Source organism: Ursus maritimus, unplaced genomic scaffold (assembly GCF_017311325.1).
Source record: "Ursus maritimus isolate PB19 unplaced genomic scaffold, ASM1731132v1 scaffold_31, whole genome shotgun sequence".
NCBI classification, from domain to species: Eukaryota; Metazoa; Chordata; class Mammalia; order Carnivora; family Ursidae; genus Ursus; species Ursus maritimus.
The window spans coordinates 31,651,591-31,674,606 of NW_024425675.1; the positions used below are offsets into that span (position 1 = coordinate 31,651,591).

At 52.6% G+C, this 23,016-nt stretch overlaps 1 protein-coding gene across 1 annotated transcript in view; it reads left to right on the plus strand.

Moving 5' to 3' along the window:
- Positions 1-19,505, plus strand: part of ADARB2 (adenosine deaminase RNA specific B2 (inactive)) — a 131,667-nt gene extending 112,162 nt beyond the window's left edge. The window contains exons 8-10 of the mRNA XM_040645498.1: positions 2,950-3,131; positions 17,453-17,631; positions 19,329-19,505. Coding sequence (XP_040501432.1) covers positions 2,950-3,131; positions 17,453-17,631; positions 19,329-19,505 — 538 coding nt within the window. The remainder of the gene's footprint in view (positions 1-2,949; positions 3,132-17,452; positions 17,632-19,328) is intronic.
- The last annotated feature ends 3,511 nt before the right edge of the window (positions 19,506-23,016 follow it).

Sequence of the window (23,016 nt, forward strand, 5' to 3'; positions counted from 1 at the left end):
GGCTCTCTATTCTGTTCCGCTGATGTAGGTGTCTGTTTTTATGACAAGTACCTATTTTGATGGTACCTGACGACTGTACCATAGACTTCACTGTAATTCAGAAGAGCTCCCTCACCTGCGGGGCCACATCAAGGTGGCACAAACAACAGGCAAGAACCCTAACTGTCCAAAATACATGAGGGAAATTGCTGTCCCCTGTCTTAGGTGCCAGGGGCACACTGGCAGTGCCCGTCTGAGGCAGGGCTCATCCCTGTGACTGTTTCCACTGATCCTCAGAGGCCAAGATTCAAACTGAGCGAGGAGACTGCATCCCTTGGCTAAAGAAAGGCAGCTTTTTTCCAAGATCTCTCCTCCACTTATCTTTGGTAGTTCCATGATTGACAAACAGAAATATATTTATTGAGGGATTATCTATATTGAAAACCAGACACGGGATTTTTTCTTCTCTGTCAATATTGCAGAAATATCAGCTGTTTGAACAAAAGGAGAGGTATTTTCATTCAATCCCAAATGCTGAAAATTCCCCAGTTTATATTCAGGGAGACATTTGGTTTTATTGATCATGTTAGCTGAATAAGTTTAAACTCCTATAGCCAGACAAGGAGAACGTTGATTTTCTCTTTATTATAAAGGTTATTAAGAGGAAGCCAGATATAGAAGTTATTTGTTTTTAGACAATCCCACAGAATCAGAACCACTCAAATATGTTCCAGAAGTTTTGTTCAAAGCCAACACCTAAATGGCCTAAAGGACAGCTCTGTCTCTTCTGAGAATACTAATTTTATGGTTCAAGATTTGGCGTATTTCAGGCGAGGGCTTTGTTATCGATGGGGGAAATGTCCATTCCCTGATTTTAATTCACACTTCACTAACGGTCAGAGACAAGACACACGTGGGCTGCCCGCACCGCAGAACCCCTGGCCGTTGACGGTAACTTAGCATCGTCCCTGCAGACTGACCGCGTTGGAGGCTTTCTCTACAAGAGCACCTGTGCTCGCCCGCACATGCAAACACAAGAACACCTACGTGTGGGTCAGGAATAACATGTACACTTAAAAACAAATGCCAAACACTTTCATAGTCAAAGAGACGTACTGCTGAACTGGCTCCTCCTCTTTTTTTGGCATACTTTCCCAGTTTCTTCAAATCCAAAAAGGAGGTAGCCAAAATACTAGATGAAGTGACTTTGTTGGATTTTTCCTCACTTTTTTGGTACTGCCTGGAAATACCGGCCTCAGATTTAAGGGAAGGAACTCAATCCCTCAATCACCACTCAAAAACATCCATGTTCCTTCCACAGAAAGCTCACAGAGCAAAAAACCCTCTCCAGGATTTTGTTGAAATTTCGTACTTGGTCAGCGAAAAGTGAGGGACAGGCAGCCTTCCGAGCACCCCAGTCGGCCAGTCAGCTGGAGCGAAAGTCCGGGCGGAGACGTATCGCCAAGTGACGAAGTCCGCTCCTTCAAACCCTTTTGATATTTACTTTGATAAAATCATATATATAAATATATATAAATCTCCAAAGGACAGCAGTTTCGGTCCTTTCTGAAAGAAATGAGGTAACTTACAGAAATGACCACAATTATTTTTTAAGGGAAGTTATGCAAATCTGATAGACTAAAGTAAATGTTTCATAAAACCAATGACTGTTTAAATTGTAGGACTAAATTGTTTGTATATAAATATTACCTTTTATATTCCATTTGAGTTTTATGTAGATGAACACATTACTTTAATGACCTGCGTTTGCGGAGAGTAGGAGACGCGCTCTCTCGGTTCTCGCCCGCCAGATGGCTGCCTTTTCTTGCATGAGATTAAAACATGTCTCTCATTCACCGCAATGCTTCTGAGGCAAATTAATATCGCCAGCTAAATTGCTTGTGTTTTCGGAATAAAATTTAAAGAGAACTTTTTAAAGCAATTGGTGTCACAGGTTCCCAGAGCAGATTGTTCTCCAGGTAGGGCATGATGGTTTTAAACACTCGGTAATTAATGGAAAGGATTCTGTGTTAATTGACTGCTTCAGGAAAGGGAAATATAATGACTCCTTATTAATCATGAGAAGAAATGTACGGCACGGAGGCACCACAATAATTGTTCTAACGGCGGAGAAATGTTAATTAATGAAAAGAACAATGATGTAAGAAATTAGCTGCATAATGTTTGCTGCTGATGGAGGCTGGGTTTTAAACACGTTATTTACAGTGGAAACCACGAAATGTTGCCTCTAACAGATGCATGTAACCTTGTACCACCCAAGTTTAGGGGAAAAAAATCTTAAAATGCTGCTGTCATCTTTGCTTGCAGAAGCAAAAACACTTGCCCAGGGCTACATTTATTTCAGAGAAGGACGGCCTTGTCCTTCATGTCTGATCTAGGCTTCTAAAATCAAAATCTTCCTCAGAGCAAAACAGGGTCGTTTGTTAATGTCATTTAATGACACAACAGGTCATTCTGACTGCTGAGGACAAAAGGAGAAGAAAGTACTTTTCCCTAAACTGAAATAAACAAACTCCATTTCTGATATTTCCCAACTAACATAAAGAAAAATTCAGATTCGCTTTGGGGACAGAGTGTCTTTTTTTTTTTTTTTTTTTTTTTAATTTCAAGTCCCTGAGAGAATATACAGCTTCCACTCCATCCAACGACTCATTTTCCAGAAAAGGAAGCCTCATTCATTAAAATGCAGAGCCCGTCAGCCACGTGCACGGCAGTCAGGTGCTCAGAGCCGTGAGCCGCCCAAGCTGGTGGCCACTCCACCCGGTCGGACGCGGCCCAGAAAGCCCTTCCCTTCGGCCTGCTTGACGGGGCGACACGGGCACACGGAGGGGAGGAAGCACGGGGCTGCGCACAGCCGGCCCCCGGCGGGTGGGGAGGGAGGCTGCCAGGAACCTGGACGCTGCGCCCGCCCGGCCAGCCGAGCGCCGCACTCACGCCCTGTCCTTGCAGGTGGAACGTGCTGGGACTGCAGGGCGCGCTGCTCTGCCACTTCATCGAGCCCGTGTACCTGCACAGCATCATCGTGGGCAGCCTGCACCACACCGGCCACCTCTCCCGTGTCATGAGCCACCGGACCGAGGACGTCGGACAGCTGCCCACCTCATATCGGCACAACCGGCCCCTCCTCAGCGGTAAGAAAACGCCGTCCTCGTATACACACGTGACTAATGCCCTCCCATCAGCTGGCCCCATGCCTCCTAAGATTTTACCCATTTTGGCCACTGGCTTAAATATTTCAGATTTAGCGAGCAAAATGACAATAATACAAAACTTTAAAAGAAAGGAGGAAGGTTACCGTGCATTCCGAATGTAGGAACGGGCAGCACTTTGAGGTGGATGCAGAACAGGACGCAGCACACGACCACGTCCCAGCATCACAGTGACTGAGGGGACCATCACGCACAGGTCCAAGAGGACCACTTACCTGTCCCGCTCTGCTCCGCGGGAGGCGTCTCTGATGGGAGGGCCAGGTGGGTCGGAAGCAGTCACACGGAGGGTGGACAGTGCAGGCCCCCAGGCCACCCGAGTGGTTGCAGTGGTTGCAGGACTCGGGGTCCCTGTGCCCTCCTTGCACAAGGCATCCGGGAAGCACATGTCAGAGGCAACAAGGTAATCCAGCAGGCACTGAGCCTGCCTCTACTCCTAGCTTCCCACGCTGCCTGCGTCCACAGCACCAGACCTTCAGAGCCTCAGTGCCCCTCTGCAAAACGGGGACGGCCAATTCCTAGGCCGCACGGCACACAGCCAACAGTAATGATCAAGAGTCATACGGCCAGGAAGCGCTCTGGAATCCATCACAGACTGTACACCGCGAAGGACCGAGTCCTAGATGGCGGCATTTTGGAGGGGAATGCCTATGGTGACCACTGGTCTCCCGGTCACAGACCCTTTCCTGGTTCCTGACATGAGCCTCACCAGAGGCCTGGAGGAAACAGCGTGAGCAGAGGGGGACTCCGTTGCTTGGGCAGGACGGTGCCCTGAAGGAACTGCCCGAAGCCGCCCCACAACCCCAGGCAGGTGTCTTGAGGAAGCAGGAAAGCTGTTCCCGCTTCAGGGGAAGGAGCAGGGCTGGCTGGCTTCAGTCTTGGGCCATATGACCTGAGAGAGAAATAGGAAAACAAAGGAGGTGTTCAGTGTTGTGGCTCAGACTTGGGCCTAAGATTTATTCGCAGGATTCTCAAATTGTTCTAAAATACAAAATCAGGGTGTTAGTAGTGCCCCATGGGGGTGGGAGTGAGAACACCTGAGCAAGTGTTGAAGAAGACACCTCCACGTGCGTTCCGACTCTGAGACTCACCGACTCTCTGCTCTGAGCAGAACCTACGAGCTCGGACACGGCGGAGGACCCTCCCCCGCTGGGCTGGCCAACCACCCCAGTCCCCGCTTTGTTACACCGCAGGCCTTCCTTCATATGTGAGGTCCTGCTCCCCAAATCCTAGACCCCGTGCTGAGAGCCACCCCTCTGCTGCTGCAGAAGGACGCGTGGCACTCAGGTAGTGGGCCCGAAATCAAGCTGTGCCAGCCCGTGCCACCTGTCCTCACATCCCTGGGACCACGTTAGAGTCCCGGGGCTTCATGTGTGCAGTGAGGGGACTTAGAGTCAAAGTCAGCGCACCTCAGCGAGGCCCTTTGAGACAGGGTCGCAGAGTCTGTCCAGAAATGCCAAACAGCGCCATCTTTTAGGATCTCACTTGCGCCTCTGTCCCCAGGGCTGCTCCATCGTGGAAGGGGTCAGTCACTTGCCACCATCCCAGGGGCTGGGACAACAAGATCAGCAAGGCAGGATTTCGTCACCACCATCCTTGCTCAAAAGGCTGCCTTTGGATGCAGCCCGAAACCTGCCCAGCATTGCAGGGCCCCGGACCCGAACCACAACCAACTCTGGGCGATGGCGGGCCTGCCGGTGGTCGTGCTGGGGGGGCGAGCACCCAAGGGGCCCGCGGTGGGCAGTGCACATGGCGCAGTGAGGATACAGCACCCGAGTCTCTTGCTGAGAGCGACCACTCAGCCACTGGTCCTTCTCAGTGTCACAAAGATGGCGTCACACCCCCCGACGACGTCCGTGTTACAGATGCGGGAAGAGACTCCCCAACACTCACTTGCTGTGGTGCTCCATCGCTCGACGTGGGGCAAGGACCTGAACTCAGCTCGGCGACACAGCTAAGCTCTCTCAACACGCACACTGCACCCCATGGCCTGAAGCACCATTGAACAGATGTCCATGTTTTTAATCCCATAAAAGTTAATAATGCATACAAGACTATAGCTGAAGAGGTGACGGTATCTAACTCGTGATGGACGGTGTAGGAGAGGCAAACCGACCCAGCGGGGCCAGCTCCCTGAGTGTCACAGGAGAGGCGCAAACACTCACCTCAAATTCAGTCTATAAACTTACACTTATTTTTTAAATAGTTGGTAATTTCAGGAATTCTGATAAAATATCACTTTGGCTCAGTTTTAAGCTCTTTCTTTCATTTTTCCTTTTTTTCCTCAAAATGGGAAAGAATACTTTTTTTAAGATTTTATTTACTTATTTGACACAGAGAGAGAGTGTGTGCACAGGCCAGGGGGCGGGGGGAGGGAGAGGGAGAAGCAGGCTTCCCGCTGAGCAGGGAGCCTGACCCGGGACTTGATCCCAGGACTCTGGGATCCTGACCTGAGCTGAAGGCAGACGCTTCACCGCCTGAGCCGCCCAGGCGCCCCAAGAATACTTACTTCTTACGGCTGAAGAGCCAACACAGCTCTGGAGCGGACCCCGAAGTCCTAGAGCTACTCGTTTGGCTGTAAATCGAGTGCTCCCGACTCGGGCGTCCCACAAACGTCAGTGAGGTTCTCCAGTCTCTACATTAAACTGAAGAGAATTCGCATCTGTTATCACCTTTCCCATAAGGGGGCTGGTTTCCATCCAGCCTTTGGGTACACATGTTACTGCCTGGCCATCCATTCTTGCAAAGCTTTTTTAAAATTTTACGTTCAAATGGGAATACATAAACACAGATTAAAAATGGGAATTTTGAGTTATAAGTGTAAAAGCAGTGAATTTTAAAAAAAAAAACTTAATTAGAGAAACTCAGAACACCTGAAATCATCGAGTGGCAAAGCACCTGAGACTGTCACATGAACCCCCAGCCCCCTGACACTCGCCCCTACTTACAACCAGGACAATCTGACCAGACACTTCAGTCCACACGGAAAACACAGCTTTTGTTACTGCAGAGATGCAAATAAGCCTAAACCTTGGCGTCTCACCTGCAAGCTCTGAGCCACGATAACCACTCTGCTTTTGATGGATATTTAAAAACCAATCATGCAAATTTTGAAAGGAAATCATCAGGATTTTCTGCCACAAAGGACAGACGGAGAGATCCTGTCTAAGGATAGCAATGAAAAGCACACTCAAACAAGCACATGAAATCTGTTTGAAGATTCCCGCAAGCTCGGTTTGCAAAACTGCCGAGAAGATGAAGCCCACGCACTCGCAGGAGTCGTCCCGTGGCTCAGCTGGGGCTCAATCAGCTCTGGGTTAATAAGAAGCAGCCAAGCTGAAACAGACAGCCTATCGACACGGTTGTAGGGTGCATGTTAATGTCCTCCAAAGATACCTTGAGCCCTTCTGCACAGACCAGCCTGCAGCTCCGGGCAGAACCTGACGACGCACACCCACCCCGCGGCTGCCGTGTGCCCAAACCCTTTGGCGCGTCACATCACTGGATGAGAGCAGCTCCCGTAAAGGAACTTGCCTTCGGCCTTTCTCGACATATCCGATAAGACGAGAAAATGGTGATGATGATAATGAATAAAAATCTACACTCTGAATATTCGTCTTTTTAGAAAAACATTAAGTGAAGTAGGAACTAACTTTGAGGCTGTTCTGCTTGGCGGACGGTCTGGTTTGTCTGCCCTTCCAATCTCAAGGTAAGTTTTTATTTTTCTTCATCAGGAAAAAGAGAAATCTGGGTGGGATACACGAGTTCTTTGTTCCTACTCACGGCGTATTTAATGGATCTGGTGTTTAACGTTGAACATTCTTAGTCCACACTGAAGATGAAACTTCACAGCCCATGGCAAGGTCCTGGCAACGAACACAAAATCTGAGAGACGGGCCCAGGGAATCGGATGGTAGAGCCATGAGTCGTCTCGCACCCTGGTTTACGTTCGCGAGATGAGAATCTCAGGATGGTGATAAGCAGAGCATCAGCTGACTTCCTCCCCAGCCCGCATCTTCCTGCAGGAGTAAAAATGGGTCCCTGGTGGGTCAGAGCCCCCTCAGACTCCATGTTCTCAAGCAGCTGAGTTCACTGAGCTGTCCGCCAACAGCAGTCCGGAAATCCCGCCCAGCACCACCTACTGGCTGCTCTAGACCCCTCTCCTCAGGGAGGGGTAGTGGCTGGGATGGAGGAGGTCGGCTGCCATGCATATCCACGTTCTTGTGAGTTCCAACCCCCAAGGTATTGTCACACTAAGCTGTAGAGTTCGATATGGAGAGCCAACCCTCTTTAATTCAGGAGAAATTTCTGAAGTTAATGTTCATTAACAGCATCTTGCAAAACAACCCAGTGGGGTAGTAGCAAACATTGTTTTTATGCAGGTGGTAACTAATATGCAATATTATTTTTATATTAAAATAAGCACTGGGGTGCCTGGGAGGCTCAGTTGGTGAAGTGTCTGCCTTCGACTCAGGTCACAATATCAGGGTTCTGGGATCGAACCCCACATTGGACTCCGTGCCCATCGGGGAGCCTGCTTCTCCCTCTCTTTCTGCCCCCACCCCCTGCTCATGTTCTCTCTCACTATCTCTCCTTCTCTCAAATAAATAAAGTCTTTTAAAAAAAATAAAAATAAAATAAGCACAGGTTTATTATGGAATAACCTATACATTTTTCATAAATCTTTAGGATAAAACACATGAGCTTAAAAATATATCTGAGCAGCTCCTTTGCCTTGGAGTTGTTTGAAGTAGAAATTTATCTCTTGTGCCCTTGAAGGAATTTATGGTAGAAAAAAATTGTTATAAATCTTGCTGGAATAATCTAAAGGCAATCCTAATATCTTTTCATGAAAATCAAAATGTTAGATTCAACAAAGAAATATTTAATAAGACATTTCCATAGATCAGCACTGATTTCCCTATGCAAATTAAATGGCACACAGCTTATGATAAATTTAAAATTATAGAAAAACCTTGTTTTAGTTTTCTGAGAAGTTCTTTCAAAAACACTTGTTGTATATTAGTTAAGTTACACTTAATTTCTACCATGATTTTAACAACAGTACCTGAACACCAACCTTAATTGTATTGAAATCTTTACCATTTAGGGAAAATACTTCCATTGTCAACAATTCCATTTACCCAAACACCAAGACATTGGTCAATATAATCCATACGCTCATTTAATCATTCAGCAAATGTGTATTGATTGGTGACGATGTGCCAGGGACAGTTACGCACTGGGAATAGAGCAGTAAACAAAACAGTTGAAACCCCATAGCCCAGGGAGACGACATTGCAGTGGGGAAGGCAGACAGACAGACAAAATGAAAACACTCTGTAGAAAAATAAAGCGCAGAAGGGACTACAGTGACCTTCAACCCTCAGTCAGAGGGTCAGACCCCACCGTGGTGGCATCAGAGCGAGGTCCTACAGGAAGAGGGAATGATGTGGGGGCGGGGAGCAGGGGAGGAGCAGAGGGGCCAGGACTGGGGGGAGAGTGTCCCGGGGTTCGGGACAGAGGCAGGCTGCAGCCACTGCTCATGGATTAAGTTAGGACCAAGACTGAACCCTGCATAAGCAGGCTCTTGAGGGTTCACGGAGCAGCCTGAAACTATCTCCGTTCCCAAATTCACACTAAGATGACCCTACTAAGAGCGGGATCAAAATAATGCTACAAAAAATATGGAAATACAGCACTGGCACACGGCAAGAACCCAGCGGGCGCAGGAGGGGACAAGACCGTTTTAACAAACCCAGCAGGCACACAGTGGAGAAAACCCGTGACGTCGGACATCACTGCCCCGGACAGACTTTAGTATAACCACGCTCGCCAGGAAAAAAGAGATTTTAAAAAACAAGAGGGAAAATGCAGGGGGAGAGACAGAAGACAAAAAAAAGAAAAAGAAAAAGAGCCAAATAGAAATTGCAGAGGAAAATGAAACAATTTGTGCAGCAGAGGATAGGGTTAGCAGCAAATCAAACACGGCTGAGGACGGGGCACGTGGGGGGGCTCCGTCGGTGGAGCATCTGCCTTTGGCTCAGGTCACGATCTCAGGGTCCTGGGATCGAGCCCCACATGGGGCTCCCTGCTTGGTGGGGAGCCTGCCTCTCCCTCTGCCTCTCCCCCACCCCCAGCTTGTGTGCTCTCTGTCAAAGAAATAAATAAAATTTTAAAAAATTAAAAAAAATTAAAAAATAAACACAGCTGAGGAGAGAATTAGTAAATTGGAACACCTCCTGAAGAAAACATCCAGAATGCAGCACATAAACAGGAAGAAGGTGTACTAGTTGGGGTTCTCCAGAGAACAGCAGCAATTGGGTATATTCAACTTGCTCACAGAAAGGAGATGTAGCCAAAGCAACGGGCTCCCACGTGTGCAGGGGCTGGCAAGTCTGGTGTCGGCAGGCAGGCCAGCAGGCGGGAAACAGCAGCAGGCGGAAAGGCCAGCCGGAGACGATGCTGCAGCCATGTCCAAGGACAGTCTGGAGGTGGAACTCCCTCCTCTCGAGGGAGCTGTGGTCTTCGCTTCTGAGAACGTCAACTGATTGTGTGAGGCCCCTGCACATGGAGGGCCGTCTCTTTCCTCCACGTGCACTGATTGAAACGTCAGTCACACCCAAAAGCACCCTCACAGGGACATCTGGCTCGTGTTTGATGAAGCCGCCGGGCACCACAGACCAACCAGGCTGATACATGAAAGGAACCATCCCAGAGGGAAAACACAAGGGGGTCAGAGACGAAGCAGGACAGTCTGATACACCCAAGATATAACCCGCTCCCAATGTGGGGAGAAGAAACAGAGCAGGAGCGGTGTGTAAAGACGTAACAGAGTTACTAGTTACTAGCTCTAAGAAGCACAGCGTGGCCCAAGAAGAAGCTTCTTAAACCCTCCTCCAGGTGGAAAACGGCTACCAGACAAAGCAAAACAAAAAGAGGAAAGAAAATCGTTAAAGCATCATGACATAAAGGAGCAGCTCCAGAGGGGAAGAATCAGACTCGCCGCTGATTCCCGGAAGATAAGAAACAACCAAGCAGTATCTCTAAGATGCCGACAGAAAACTCATCTTGACCTCAAATCCTAGACCCGATAAAAATACCCTTTAAAAATGAGGGCAAGGGGCGCCAGGGGGGGCTCAGTCGGTGGTGCATCTGACTCTCGATCTCGGCTCAGGTCGTGATCTCAGGGCATGGCATCGGGCCCTGTGTCGGGCTAGAGCCTGCTTGGGGTTTTCTCTCCCCCTGCCTGTGCCCCTCCCCCACCTGTGTGCATGCACACGTGCTCTCTCTCTAAAATAATAAAAAGATAAATCTTTTTAAAAAATAAATAAAAAGCAAAAAGCTAAAATGAGGGCAAGACAACAGTCCAGAGAGACAGACACAGAGCTAATGCAGCTTCAGCAGACTCGCACCAAAGGAGATATTAATTGTGCTATTTGGGCATAAGGAAAATAACCCCAAATGGATAAAGCACAATAAAGTGTGATGGAAATAATCCACATTTTCTCCAGTATAAAACTTCACTTATTACTACAGTTTGGATACTACAGCAGTGAAAAATGCATCATATGAAGAAAACATGACCATATTCTGCCAAAGTTCTCTTGTCCCATGTCTTTCGAAGTAATGACCATCCTTACAGGGACCAGGAACTATGTCACTATCAGGTTATAAAATGAAATACCTTTTTTCCTGCCACAGAGGAAAATTCACACCTTTCATAGCTGTCCCATGAGTCCATGCATTTTAAACTGTGAGGACCACACACCACAGTCATTTATGGTCACAGGTAAGACCACGTTCCTATTGACTCCGGGAAGGAAGTCCCCGGAAATCAGTGGGGAAAACCCTCATCACAAGAGGAGGCTCCAGCCTCCCAGGCAGGCGCCACCAGAGCCTTCCCTCACGTGGCACGCACACACGCCCTCGACGCCGGCTTTCAGCCACAGCAGCCACCACCTCACCAACCGGTCAGACGAAGCGAGGGGGGAGCTGCATCAGCCCAGTTTTTCCTACACTGCGCATCCCCGACTGGTAGGTACCCACAGAACCCACACAAGCATCTCACAGCAGAGCTAAGCCCGTCCTCACTCACCACCTCGACTCTACTGCATTCCACACACTTGCCCTGAAACGTGCTCTATTAAGACAAGACAGTAGCTATAAAATTACTGTCAATTATAATGGAGTCCGTGCTAATGAAAATGAATAAAAGGACATTAATGCAGCCTTGTTAACTACTCCAAATCTGTAAGTTCACATTAAAATAGTCCTGGCTCTGCTTCTGTCAGAGGTGTGTGTGGTGTGTGTGTGCACGCATGTGTGTGAGGGACGGCACAAGGGGTGTCTGGCAGAGTAGAGCACACAACAGCGGCCTCGTCTATACCCACCTGCCGCTTTACGACTTGGTGTTGAATCGTCCATTTCACAACATTGAACGCAGTGCTGCCTTGAGATACGGACTTGCCTCACTTCCTATAAAAATCGTATTTCTGAATGTCCCATGTACACTTAACTTGGAGAAAGTGAATTAAATTTTAAATATATTAGACCCACTAGCTAAAGAAACACTACAATGTCTCTCTCATATACTGCTTTTTAAAAAGAGGTGTGCAAGGGTTTTCTCAAAATAAGGCATCTCTTCATAGCTAAATAAGCCGTTATGAAACTCACTTTCACAGATGAATAGTGGATTCACTCCCATTGCTCCTAGTCACAGTAGTTGTACCAGTCGCGGTGGCGGCCGGACTCATGGTGACGGGAGCCGTACGAAGATGTGACAGTCTGGCACAGAAGCACTGCTGGTGGAAGAGGTCCTAATAGCTGTGGCGGCCGTGGCCGTGGCGGCCGTGGTGGCAGTGGCAGCAGTGGTGAAGGCGGTGGCAGCGGTGGCAGCAGTGGCGGCAGCGGCAGCCGCGGCAGCAGTGGCAGCAGTGGTGAAGGCGGTGGCAGCGGTAGTCAGTAGGTGCGTGAACTGATCAAAGGCCGCGCTGGCAGTAAGTGCTGTGATGTTTAGCGAGACCTAGTTCGGGTTCACCATATTCACACAGTCGTGTGAATCACTCAGTCACTAAATCAAACGTCGGCCTTCATGAATTTGTCATCGTGAGAGAGTAAATGTGTCAAAAGCCGCTGGAGGGAGACTTGCTTGGTCTCCCACATGTCTGTTCTGAGATACAACACGTGTCTAGAATGTTCCACAAAGGATGAACGACCGTGTGTGATGTGGTACACAGACAGAGGAGTTGCACAGATGGTTCTGTGCAGTACCAGCGATGGTTCTGATGGGGAAGGTGTTTGGGGAGATGAGGCTGAATCAGGCTTCCTTCCAAGATGGCTGGGATAATCACTAAGGAAGAACGGCCGTGGACCTGGTCCTCACTTGGACGTGCCACCTTTCAGGGACACCTTTTCTCTCAACCTGTCCTGGGCTTTCTCAGCAAGTTTCCAAACCGAGACCCTCCCTGACAGAGGTCAACCACATCGTCCCCCAAATGAAACCTCACTGGCCTTCCCTCCCCAGCCTCGGCCAAAAAGAGACATCCGCGTACGTGGCTGAGGCCACTGGGAACCCGTCTCCCGCAAACCATGGTGCCAGAGGGTCAGAGCATGGGATTCAGAGACCAGCACCAAAATTTAAAATTAATGCTGGTGTAGGCTGACTAATGGCTGCCCCAAGACACGAAATCTTGATCTATAAAATCTGCAAATTACCACATTTGGAAAAAAGGTCACTATCGATGTGATTAAGGATGTTGAGATGAAGAGGGTGCCCTGAACTATGTCTGTGGGTCCCACATGCCACCACATGCGTCCGTGGAAGAGAGAGGCTGAGAGAGGGAAAGACAGACTGACACAGAGTGGGGGAGAAGCCATGTGAAAATGGGCAGAGGTGGAAGTGACGCATTTCCAACACCCAGGGCCACCAAAAGCAGGAGGACCAAGGAGGGCGCACAGCCCTGCCGACATCTGCTGGCCCCCAGAACGAGAAGGGGGTCCGTTCTATGATTTTCTGTCAGCCAGTGAATTTGTCAGCACAGGACTGCAGCAGCCCCGGGAGACTAACACTGGGCTGCCGTGTTACAGTACAACACGAGGACAGGTGGGAACCACACTGAGAAAGGCAACGCTGTGCCTCCGCCAGCCCACAGCGGAGGCCAACGGCCCCAGGAGCCACACTGGCCGGTGGTACTTTGACGCGTTCCGTTTTTGGATGTCAAGGGGCAGGTATGCAGACTCTTTGGCTCAGGTGCACTGGGTGAAAAATAGGAAGAGTCCAAGGTCCGTGCACACAAATAGACCCTGTGACCTTGAACAAAGGTCACTGGTACATAGGGCTGAGCTTTCCGAGTGTTTGTTTTTTAAGAGGACCTTCTTCTCTTCCTGGAGCATAGCGGACACGGGCTCATGCTTTCAGCGTTCAGAACGTAAAGCTCTTGCCTACGTCGTGACTAGGACGGGGGCCGACTTTGTGTTTGCCTCTTCCTCTGGATGGAGATTTCTGACACGCCCCAGGAGGCGTCCCCTGCTATGGACTTGGAGACAGAAGGTAACGCTGCATTTTCTGAGTGCCTGGATCTGCAGAATGTGCCAATGTGTTAGCATCTCAAGGATGACGGTGAAAGCAGGTGGTAGCAGGTGATGCCTAGGACTGTTACAGTACATTATGCACTTGAACCTGAACTTGAGACTTGGTTTTTATCTTCAGTCATTCGACATCTGCTTCCAGAGGGCCGATCCCGGGAGTCTCTTACTTTGACAATGTGCAGCCAATGGGAGGACAAATGAATGCAGGCCAGCATCTCCTTGCTGGGAGCGGGAGGCACGTCTCCCCACAATGCAGGACGTCTGGCAGCCGCACTCGGAAGCACGTCGGCCTCAGCCCAGAGGGGGTTGGCCGCACCAGCTCCTCATCCGGCCGCCAGTCCCTGCTTGGCTCCTGCAAAGCTGATTTCGAATTATGAAACCAGGACATGATGAATGAGATCCCTCAGATACGTGCGCGACGCTCCTTAGAAACAAGTGTTTCCCTTGGGCCAAAATGAGTGAGTAAAAGACAGACAGACCTGGAAGGAACCTAATGAAGTGTCCTCACACGCCCACTGAAGGCCCACCCGTGAGTGTGGTGCGGAACAGAGAGAGAGCACGAGCGCCATCCCGAACCACGGGGAAACAGAACACAAGCAGCCGGAGCAGCACCTCCTGGCCGTGGCCTCCCATCCGCCCACCTCACCCTCCTGGCCTGCTCACCCCTCCCTCCAAGGACAGACATCGTGACCAGCCCGTGACTGTGTGAATCACAGATGAGCTCCTCTTCTGCCTGTACTCCGTCTGGCCTGCAGGTTTGGACCGATGGGGACGGTCTATGAGATAACCATCTCTCCTTGCTCGCGGACCAATTTGCCCGGTCGAGTCAGCGTCCCTGGGTGTGCATACGACGGTCACTCGTTACGGTGCCGCCTGCGTGTACTACGGGCACAAAGATGTCACAGACACGAGCGTGAGGCCTCTCTAGGGTAGATTCAGGGACAGGAGCCGAGAGACAGAGCGAGGAGGGAGGGAAAGGGAAAACTGTCGTTCCTGCAGGTTGCTTTGGGAACATTTCTCCCAAGCAAAAGAACCCTTAAACCTGGAGCCCCAAGGACAAACGAGAATCCCGCAGACATATACACTCAACTGCACATACGTGACACACAGAAGGGACTCTGACCCCGATGTGTGGGCTGCTTCGTCCACTCCCATGACAGCGGGAGGTCAGCAAGCATCCCGCTTAGTGAACCTGGGAAAGGTCCGTGCCATCTCAGCGGGGCACTGTGATCCCCACGACGTGGGGGACCTGCACAAGCCAGACTTGGCCCTCACCCCTTCCCCTGACAAAGGCAGGCCTCCCACCAGACGCTGTCACTACCAAGAGCACAGGAAGGAACAGAACCGGCGGGTGAAACAGCAAACTGGGAGCAAACGCAGGACTGGGGCTGCTTCTGATTCCTGAGTCAACGCGGGTCTCGTCCCACGTTTTCCACTGGCCACAGAGGCTCGGTGACGTGGAAGATCGTTGCTGGACCTGAAATCTCATTTCACAGCGCACATGGCCGTTGAGAGGGCCATTACAGTCGGAACCTGACGGTTTTCGTGCTGTGATTTACGGAGTCGTGATTTCTAGCATAAACCACTTCCCTTCCCCACACACGTCTCTGCTCCAGCGCACACACCAACCAACTGGGACCCGAGCTAGAGAAGGTGGGTCAGGGGCTGGGGAGGCAGCAGCTGCCCATCCACAGTTGCATGGCTGTGTGGCTGTCCGCCAGCCAGTGCCTTTCCTCTCTGCCTACGTCCGTGTGCGGAGCTGGAGGACCCGCGTGTGGACGCCCTGCTAGGGCCACGGCCGAGCCTCTCGAAGCAGGTGTCTGTGTGACGAGAGCCGGCAACAAAGCAGGGCACTTTCCACAGCAGGGACGACAGGCAGGGAGCCAGGGAGGTGTGACGTCGACACCCATGCATCCTCGGAGACTCTTCCCCATGTCCAGAGCTGTGGAGCACCGGATTGTATAGTCTCCCTCCCCTGTCCTGAGGAGGGAGGGAGCAGCGGAGGGAGGGGCAGGAGGGGGAGGGCGGGAGGGAGGAGGGCGGGAGGGCCTGGCTGCATGCGGCTCTGGAGCAGGCCTGCCTCTCTTTGTGGCTGGTCACTCCTGACCTTGGCCACTGCCTCCCTCCGCCCAGCAGGCCCACCTTGCGGCCAACGTGCCAGACTGTCCCCCTGTCCAGCTCTCCGCGTGGGCAGCTGCCGCAGGGAATGGCTTCAAGGAACGGGCACGAGCTGACCTGCTGGAATTAGCCTGGAACTCCCGGCACTGCCCATCGTGACCAGGAGAAGGTCGCCGGGTGATCCTGGTCGGGAGTCAGGCTGATGCAGCAGCAGGTGGCAGACCCAAGCCCCTGGATGGTGGGGACGCTGGGCGCTGTGGGAGGACCGGGATTTGTAGCTTTGCCGGTGGGAGTTGACGGGACAGCTGCCCTCAGGAGGGCCTGGGGTGCTGGGCTGCCCCTGGACACAGGGGTCACGCCCTCACATCTGCTGCAGACCCGAGCTGCGTCCTTTGTGACACCACAGCGTCTCAACTCCGCGGTGACCCCCGCAGCCAGCGGTGGCATGAGCACAATGCACTAAAGCCCCACCCCACCCAGACACAGGGGCCGCTGGTGAGGACCCTCGGCACCCTCCCGCCAGGGCGCATGGGGGAGTCCCCGTGGGGAGGAGGAGCAGGCAGTGTGCGCCTGGAGGAGGGGCGCTCCAGTCGTGCTGGCTCCGGGAAGGGGTGGTGAGGAGGGGCAGTGGTGCTGGGAGAGATCCGGGGCTGGGAACTGAATATCCCACAACACCCAGGTGAACTGCAAGAGCTGGGGTCCCTCCTCTGCCCAGCTGGTGTGCTGGGCTGCACTCCATGCTGCTGTGCGCAGAGCTGCACCAGGAAGTCTGGGGCTCGACAGCATGTAGGGGCCTTTCCTCCCCCCCAACGCGCCTCACATTCCTTCCCTGAGGTCACCTTGGGGTGGCGGGCGGAGCAGCGGCTGCAGGACGGCACAGTGGAAAGCCAGTGAGGGCCCCCCAGCAGACCCTGGGATCACGGGCCCTGACCCTGCCGCAGAGCAGGGACGCCGAGTGCCCACTTCTCTCATCTGCGCTAGGAACCTGGGACCACCGGGGCTGTGTCGTCAACGGAAACTAATGCACGAGCTGACAAGCAGGGACTGTGGCTGACAGGCTGCACTGAGTATTTTAGAGGCCTCGTGCACGGGACCAGCCTCGCGGCAGTGCCCGGTGTCCAGTGCAGTCCCAGGGACCACACTTAGAAAGACCGCCATCAACTTAAAGCTCCGTTGTCGTCCTGAAATCCTCAGTAACTACTGAACACGGGGCTTCATGTTTTAATTTCAGAACGGGCCTCAAAAATTCAGTAGCCGCTGCTGTTTCCGGATCACATCGCCTGATTCATTCGTCTAGGCTCTTAGCTCTCTCTTGTTTGCATTAGCTTTTTAAATCCCGTTAACCAAAATTATAAGCCTCAGGGCCTGTCTGGTACCATGAGCAACTTCCAAGTTAAAATTCACAAGTTCCACGTGAAAACGGGCAGTGGGTCATGAGCACCTCCCAGCAGTGCAAACCCAGGCTTGATCTCCCCCTAGCCAGTCTTCTCCCCCTGGGGAATCCTGATGCCTGGCTGTTGCGGTTTCTCTCTTGACAGGAGTGAGCCACGCCGAGGCGCGCCAGCCGGGGAAGTCTCCACACTTCAGCGTGAACTGGGTGATGGGCAACGCGGACGTGGAGATTATTGACGGCACCACTGGGAAGAGGAGCTGCGGGGGCTCATCGCGGCTCTGCAAGCACGTGTTCTCGGCCCGGTGGGCGAGGCTTTACGGAAAGGTACGGCTCTGCTCTGGGGGAGGCCGGCCCAGCTGCGCTCAGCTCCCCATGGACACAGGAAGGGGCCCCCAGAAAGCCAACACTGGTCTGAGCAAGGGTGACACACGGCACAAAAACACGTCCACTCTGTTTCCTTCTCCCCGGCCCCTGCAGACTTGTGACGCAGCCACTCCACCCGGGCCCCTGGCCAGCAGCCGCGGACTCTGAGCCGTGGCCCTAGAAGGCTCGCAAACTACCTGCACATAGGGCATCGTAAGGAAAGTTCAGAGAACGCTCCTGTGGTTGGTATTACTCCCAGCTGAGATACAAGGAAAGGGAGTGCCTTCCCCCGAATGACACAAGGAGCAAGGGCCAGGCAGAAGGTCTGAGCTCTTCTCCTGATCCCAAAGGCTGCGCATTTCTACTACAGTTCTGAGCTTCCTCCCCGATAAACAGGGATGGTAACTCCATTTCCAGATTTTAAGTTGAGATATAGATTTCCACATGTTTCCAAAGCATAACAGACTGCGGCAGAACCAAACAAACAAAAACACAGGCATCAGGAAAACATAAACACCTAAAAGCCCCTATGTGCTCGCTGCTCCCGTTGTCTTTATCCGGCAACAACTCCAAACAGGAATGGGAGTGTTGGGGCACATGTGTCAACCAGTAGAACAGGACAGACACACAGACCCTTAAGATAAACAGTTCCTTCAACTCAGAGACCTGGACGTTGTGCGTGTCACCCTTTAAGTGCCACAACTTCTGCGGCTGCCACGGGCGCCGACGGGACCTGGGTCTGTCCTGTGCCCCTGGCCTCAGCTGCCTCCCTGCCCACTCAGGGCACCGTCCACGCTTCCCTCGTCTGCACACTGTCAGAGAACACACTGACTCTGTCTTCCTAGACAAAAGGGCCCGCTGCACCTGCTCAGGATGGGGCGGCCAGCACGTGGGCAGACTGGTCCCCAGACTCCCTGCAGAGCCCAGTGGGGGTTCGGGCCTCCCGCCCCTGCTCGCCGCACCCCAGGCCTCTCCACGGTGCGATCTCTGCCTACACTGGCCACAGGGCCTTGCCTGGTACTGGCCCAGAAACCCGATGGAGGAGACGGCCAGTTCCACTGGGTTCCTGACTGGTGGGCAGGAGAGCTCGAACTCGCCCATCTCCCACCTGCACGATGCTGCTTGAGTGCCCACGAACGTCCCCGCCACCCCCTAACCCCACCCCAACATCAGCCCCGGACCCTCCCCCAAAAGGGAAAACACACACAGTGTATCTGTTTAATAGCAGGCAGTCGTACGTGTTCTGTTTGCTGCGCACTCTCACGTCTCGCCAAGCAGCCCTGGTACGTCCACGGCGTCTCAGAGCTGCCACGTAGGGCGTGCTGACCGGTGCAGTCACCCCTTCACTGGGTAGGACTGACACATAACCGACACTGGACAGACTCAGGGCAGAGGACGTGACGTTCTGACGCATGCACACTGTGAAGTGTGACCACCACCAAGCTAGTCGCGCACCCATCAGCGCAGTCGCTGTGCGTGGTGAGAACGCTTAATCAAAGAAGCTCCTTCTGGGCAAATTTCACGCATGTTACTCTCTGCCACATCGCTTTTCCGTTTCACGGCAAGAGCAAAGGGAAGGCGGCCAGGAGCCGATGTTTCTCGCGGATGCCCCGGCATTTCTGTCCGTCCGGCTTACTTGTCTTGTTCCTGCCCCACAGCTGAGCACGCGGATCCCGAGCCACGGAGACACACCGTCCATGTACTGTGAGGCCAAGCGGGGGGCGTGCACCTACCAGTCTGTCAAACAGCAGCTGTTCAAGGCGTTCCAGAAGGCCGGGCTGGGCACCTGGGTGAGGAAGCCGCCTGAGCAAGACCAGTTTCTACTGACTCTCTGAGCCACCGGACTCCCGCGCTCCCGGAGCAGAGCGAGCACCCGGACAGGGCAGGGCGTGCGTGCGTGTGCGTGGGGCGGCAGGCAGTGCTCCTGGCTCCCCACGCTCATTTCCCTCTCGTGTTCCAGAAGCTCGCGCGTGGTCAGTGTTCCGTGGGCAAGTGGACTCAAGGTAGGAGCTGCTTCTCGGGCGGCTGCTCCCACGTTGTCAGAACCCAGACGCCCCCAGTCCTGAAGGCACAGGTGCGGCCGAACGTCTCCTCCCGGTGTGTGCGAGGGACAGTCTCCGTTCAGGCTGAAGGGTCTTAGGTGCAGCCTTGCCACGCGGTGCCTCGGCACCGTTCCCACGCCCCCGACCCCCCGGCCACACGCCTCCAGCACTGCGTCTGGTTCTCACTAGCACAAGCTGGCACGGTACTTCAGGATAAGCCACAATGAAGAGAAAAGCCATGGGCTCCTCCCCAAAGAAGCCACAGGACGCTCTACCACCCTCATCACTCACTCCAGTTTTTACCCCACCTCCGTCGAAGCGGATTTGAGATGCACAAACTGAAGAGCCCCTAAACTAGGACCAGAGAAATGAAGGCCTTCTTGCAGCAAGCCGGTGAGCTGAGACGTAGGACACGCGGGACCCGGGCCCAGGACTGAGTGCCACAGACCGCAGCACCCATCCCAGGCCCAGCACAGGCTCCGCGGCAGGTGCCGACGGCCGCTGACCACGTGTGCGGCAGCCGTGTGCGGGTTAGTGACTACCCACAGCCTCCTCACCAGGTAACAAGGAAACCAAGTCCCAGACCACGCTCTTTAAGTTGCGTCAGAGAAGAAGCACAAAGAACACTCACAACAACCTTTCCTTGGGGCTGGAGGAGCTACCAGCTCTCCATCACTTTAGGTTCCCGATCACCATCTTGCATGATGGAAACAAACCACTTACAGCAGCTACTGAGATGCAAGAGGCAGGGTTCTGTCCCCTTGAGGACAGGCGTCAGACACCCAGACCATTTGGGATGTGGCCCCTGGCACCCTTTCTCAGAGCAGGGTGGGGCCGCGTGGCTGTGCAGGCAGGAGGCAGGCATCCTCTCACACTCCTTCAGTCCATCCGGGTACCCTGAACTGTCCATTTCGACGACCAAGAACTCATCTCTAACATCCATCATCCTACTGACAGGCCTCTAATTTCTCCCGCAAAAGACCCACATCTGAAACGCACTATGCCACACAGCCAAGCCTCGGAGTAGCCCGCTCCGGCTTCTGGTGAGACGTGCAGCCGGCCCGCCACAGGGGCACACCCTGACGAGAACACAGGCCTGCCACTCACCCCAAGACGCGGGAGCGTAACGCCGTGCCGCACATCTCCAAGTCGAGACTGCGGATATGATAAGGGGGCAGAAAGGAGACAACACGAGGTTTAGATATCTGTTGTGGGACAAGAAGTAGAGGTGTTACTATGGAAGCCAACTCTTCCCAGGACTTCATATAGGGTCAGATTTCTCACTCATGTTCTCTTAGGAAAGAAAATGGGCACAGAGCACACAATTTCTTCAAGATAAACTTTTAAAAGACATGAAAATGTTTTTGCAAACAGATGATGCACACTAATCTTTCCTAACACTTGAAGAAATACGATGAAATGTTAATTCGGGATGAACGCTGTAACCAAACAGCGGTTTACGTTAGTTTCTGGTAGTCTGACACGTCACCAGGACGAAACTTGGACAGAACTGATGACTTGGACTCTGACTCGCCCTTCTCGGACAGTATGGACGCGCGGCCGTTCCCACTAGAACCTCGAGCTGCTCCCGCTCTGAGCCCTCGCTTCTATCCCTGCGCTCCAAATGATGCCCCTTCCAGAGCGAGGAGACGGCATTAGCAGCGGCCGCCCTGGGACCGAGTCGGATGGGCCACCCACACACCGCACCACGGGCCACCGGACGGCGGGACCCCAGGGACTTGGACACACCCACTACCCGATATCGGACATGCCCACGACACCTTGACTGCAGATACTTGGTCACCATTCATCTCGTCTGAGGCACTGGCCCTCCAGAAACACCTACACTCCACCAAAACATCTACTTCTGGAGAAAACCACACCGATCAGCACCAGGGTAGGGCCTCGTTGTTAGGTCGGCCGGGACATCCCGGAAGGAGAGATGAAGGCTCGGTGCAGGAGCTTCGTCGTGAGGCGTTTCCAAGGCAGCAGGAAGCACGTTTGAGAGGCTGAGCTTGGCCAGGAGCTGCCTGACCAGGAGCAGGGATGGAGAGGCACAAGGGGCCGCGTCACCAACCAGCCGGAGGCCAGCCCACAGGGCTCTGATGTGGCACCTGCTGTGGCTGGAGGGACAGGTGGCGCCAGCCCAGAGACGAGGTCGCCGGGACGCCTGAGGATCTCACTCTGTGCTTCAAAGCCCAAAAGAACACCAAACACTGCTGGAGGCCAGGCCAAGCCTGCATTTGCAGGGGGGTCAGAGTCCTGAGAGGAGCCCACAGACACCTTACCCCTGTTCCAAAGGAGAGCAAAGCTCGGGCATGGGACCTTGGGGCCACCTCCTGACGCCCCGAGGCCACAAAGGCAAGACCCACAGAGCAGCAGCAGGGGCCTGCCGGCATCTAGGCTGTCCTAACCACCGCACTGCCCATCTGAACGTGCGGCACACCTGGTGGCTCAGAGTCCTTTGTTTTCCCACGTCATGTGCCGTGTCTGCACGTCTACCCAGCCCTGCTTCTCAAGTCCAGACAGGTCGACTGCATCGGTATCTGCCTCGAAGCACACACCGCTTTCCCAGCCAGGGGATCAGCCGCGGAAGGCTTTCCGCCTGGCTCTGGCCACAAGGTCCGCGTCCGCGAGCCTTTCCACGGCGCACAGCCCGAAGGGGGAGGTCACGGGTCATGGAACTCCGCCTGCCCATTCCTAGCACGCGGTTTCACTGCAAGGGGCTGGATCGAGGGTTTCTTTGGTTTCGGTTTCTGCCAAGGAAAGGATGTGCAGGTCTCTAACTATTGTTCTGCTTATACCTGTGGGTCTCTCAAGTCTGTATATACCTACACGTCACTACTGATTCCGTGAGTCTTGCTGTTCTTCAGAAACGTCCAGTTGAGTTTTTCCCTCATAATTTCTCATATAATTTCCTTTTCACAGGAAGCTGTTCTTATCAATAAAGTTAATGGTTGTTTTGCGGGGTTTTTTGGTATAGTGTTTACCAGGTCTGGAGAGCCATAAACAGTAAATACACGGTATATCGACGCCAGAATAGTTAGGGTATTTTGATGAAATGCTATTTTTAGATTATAAATTTCAAGATGTGTCTATAGTACCTTGTTTTAAAAATTTAAAAAGACATTTGAAACTTAGACATTTTTAATTTAGGGAAACTTCTACAACCATTTTTTAAGAAGCCATTCTAATGAAATCATCTAATTGGCCCAAAACACAATAAATATTCCTTCCTAATAAAGACCAAAGGGAAGTCAGGACTACCGCCTCTGTTGACAGAAGTATCAGCTAACACTCAGCA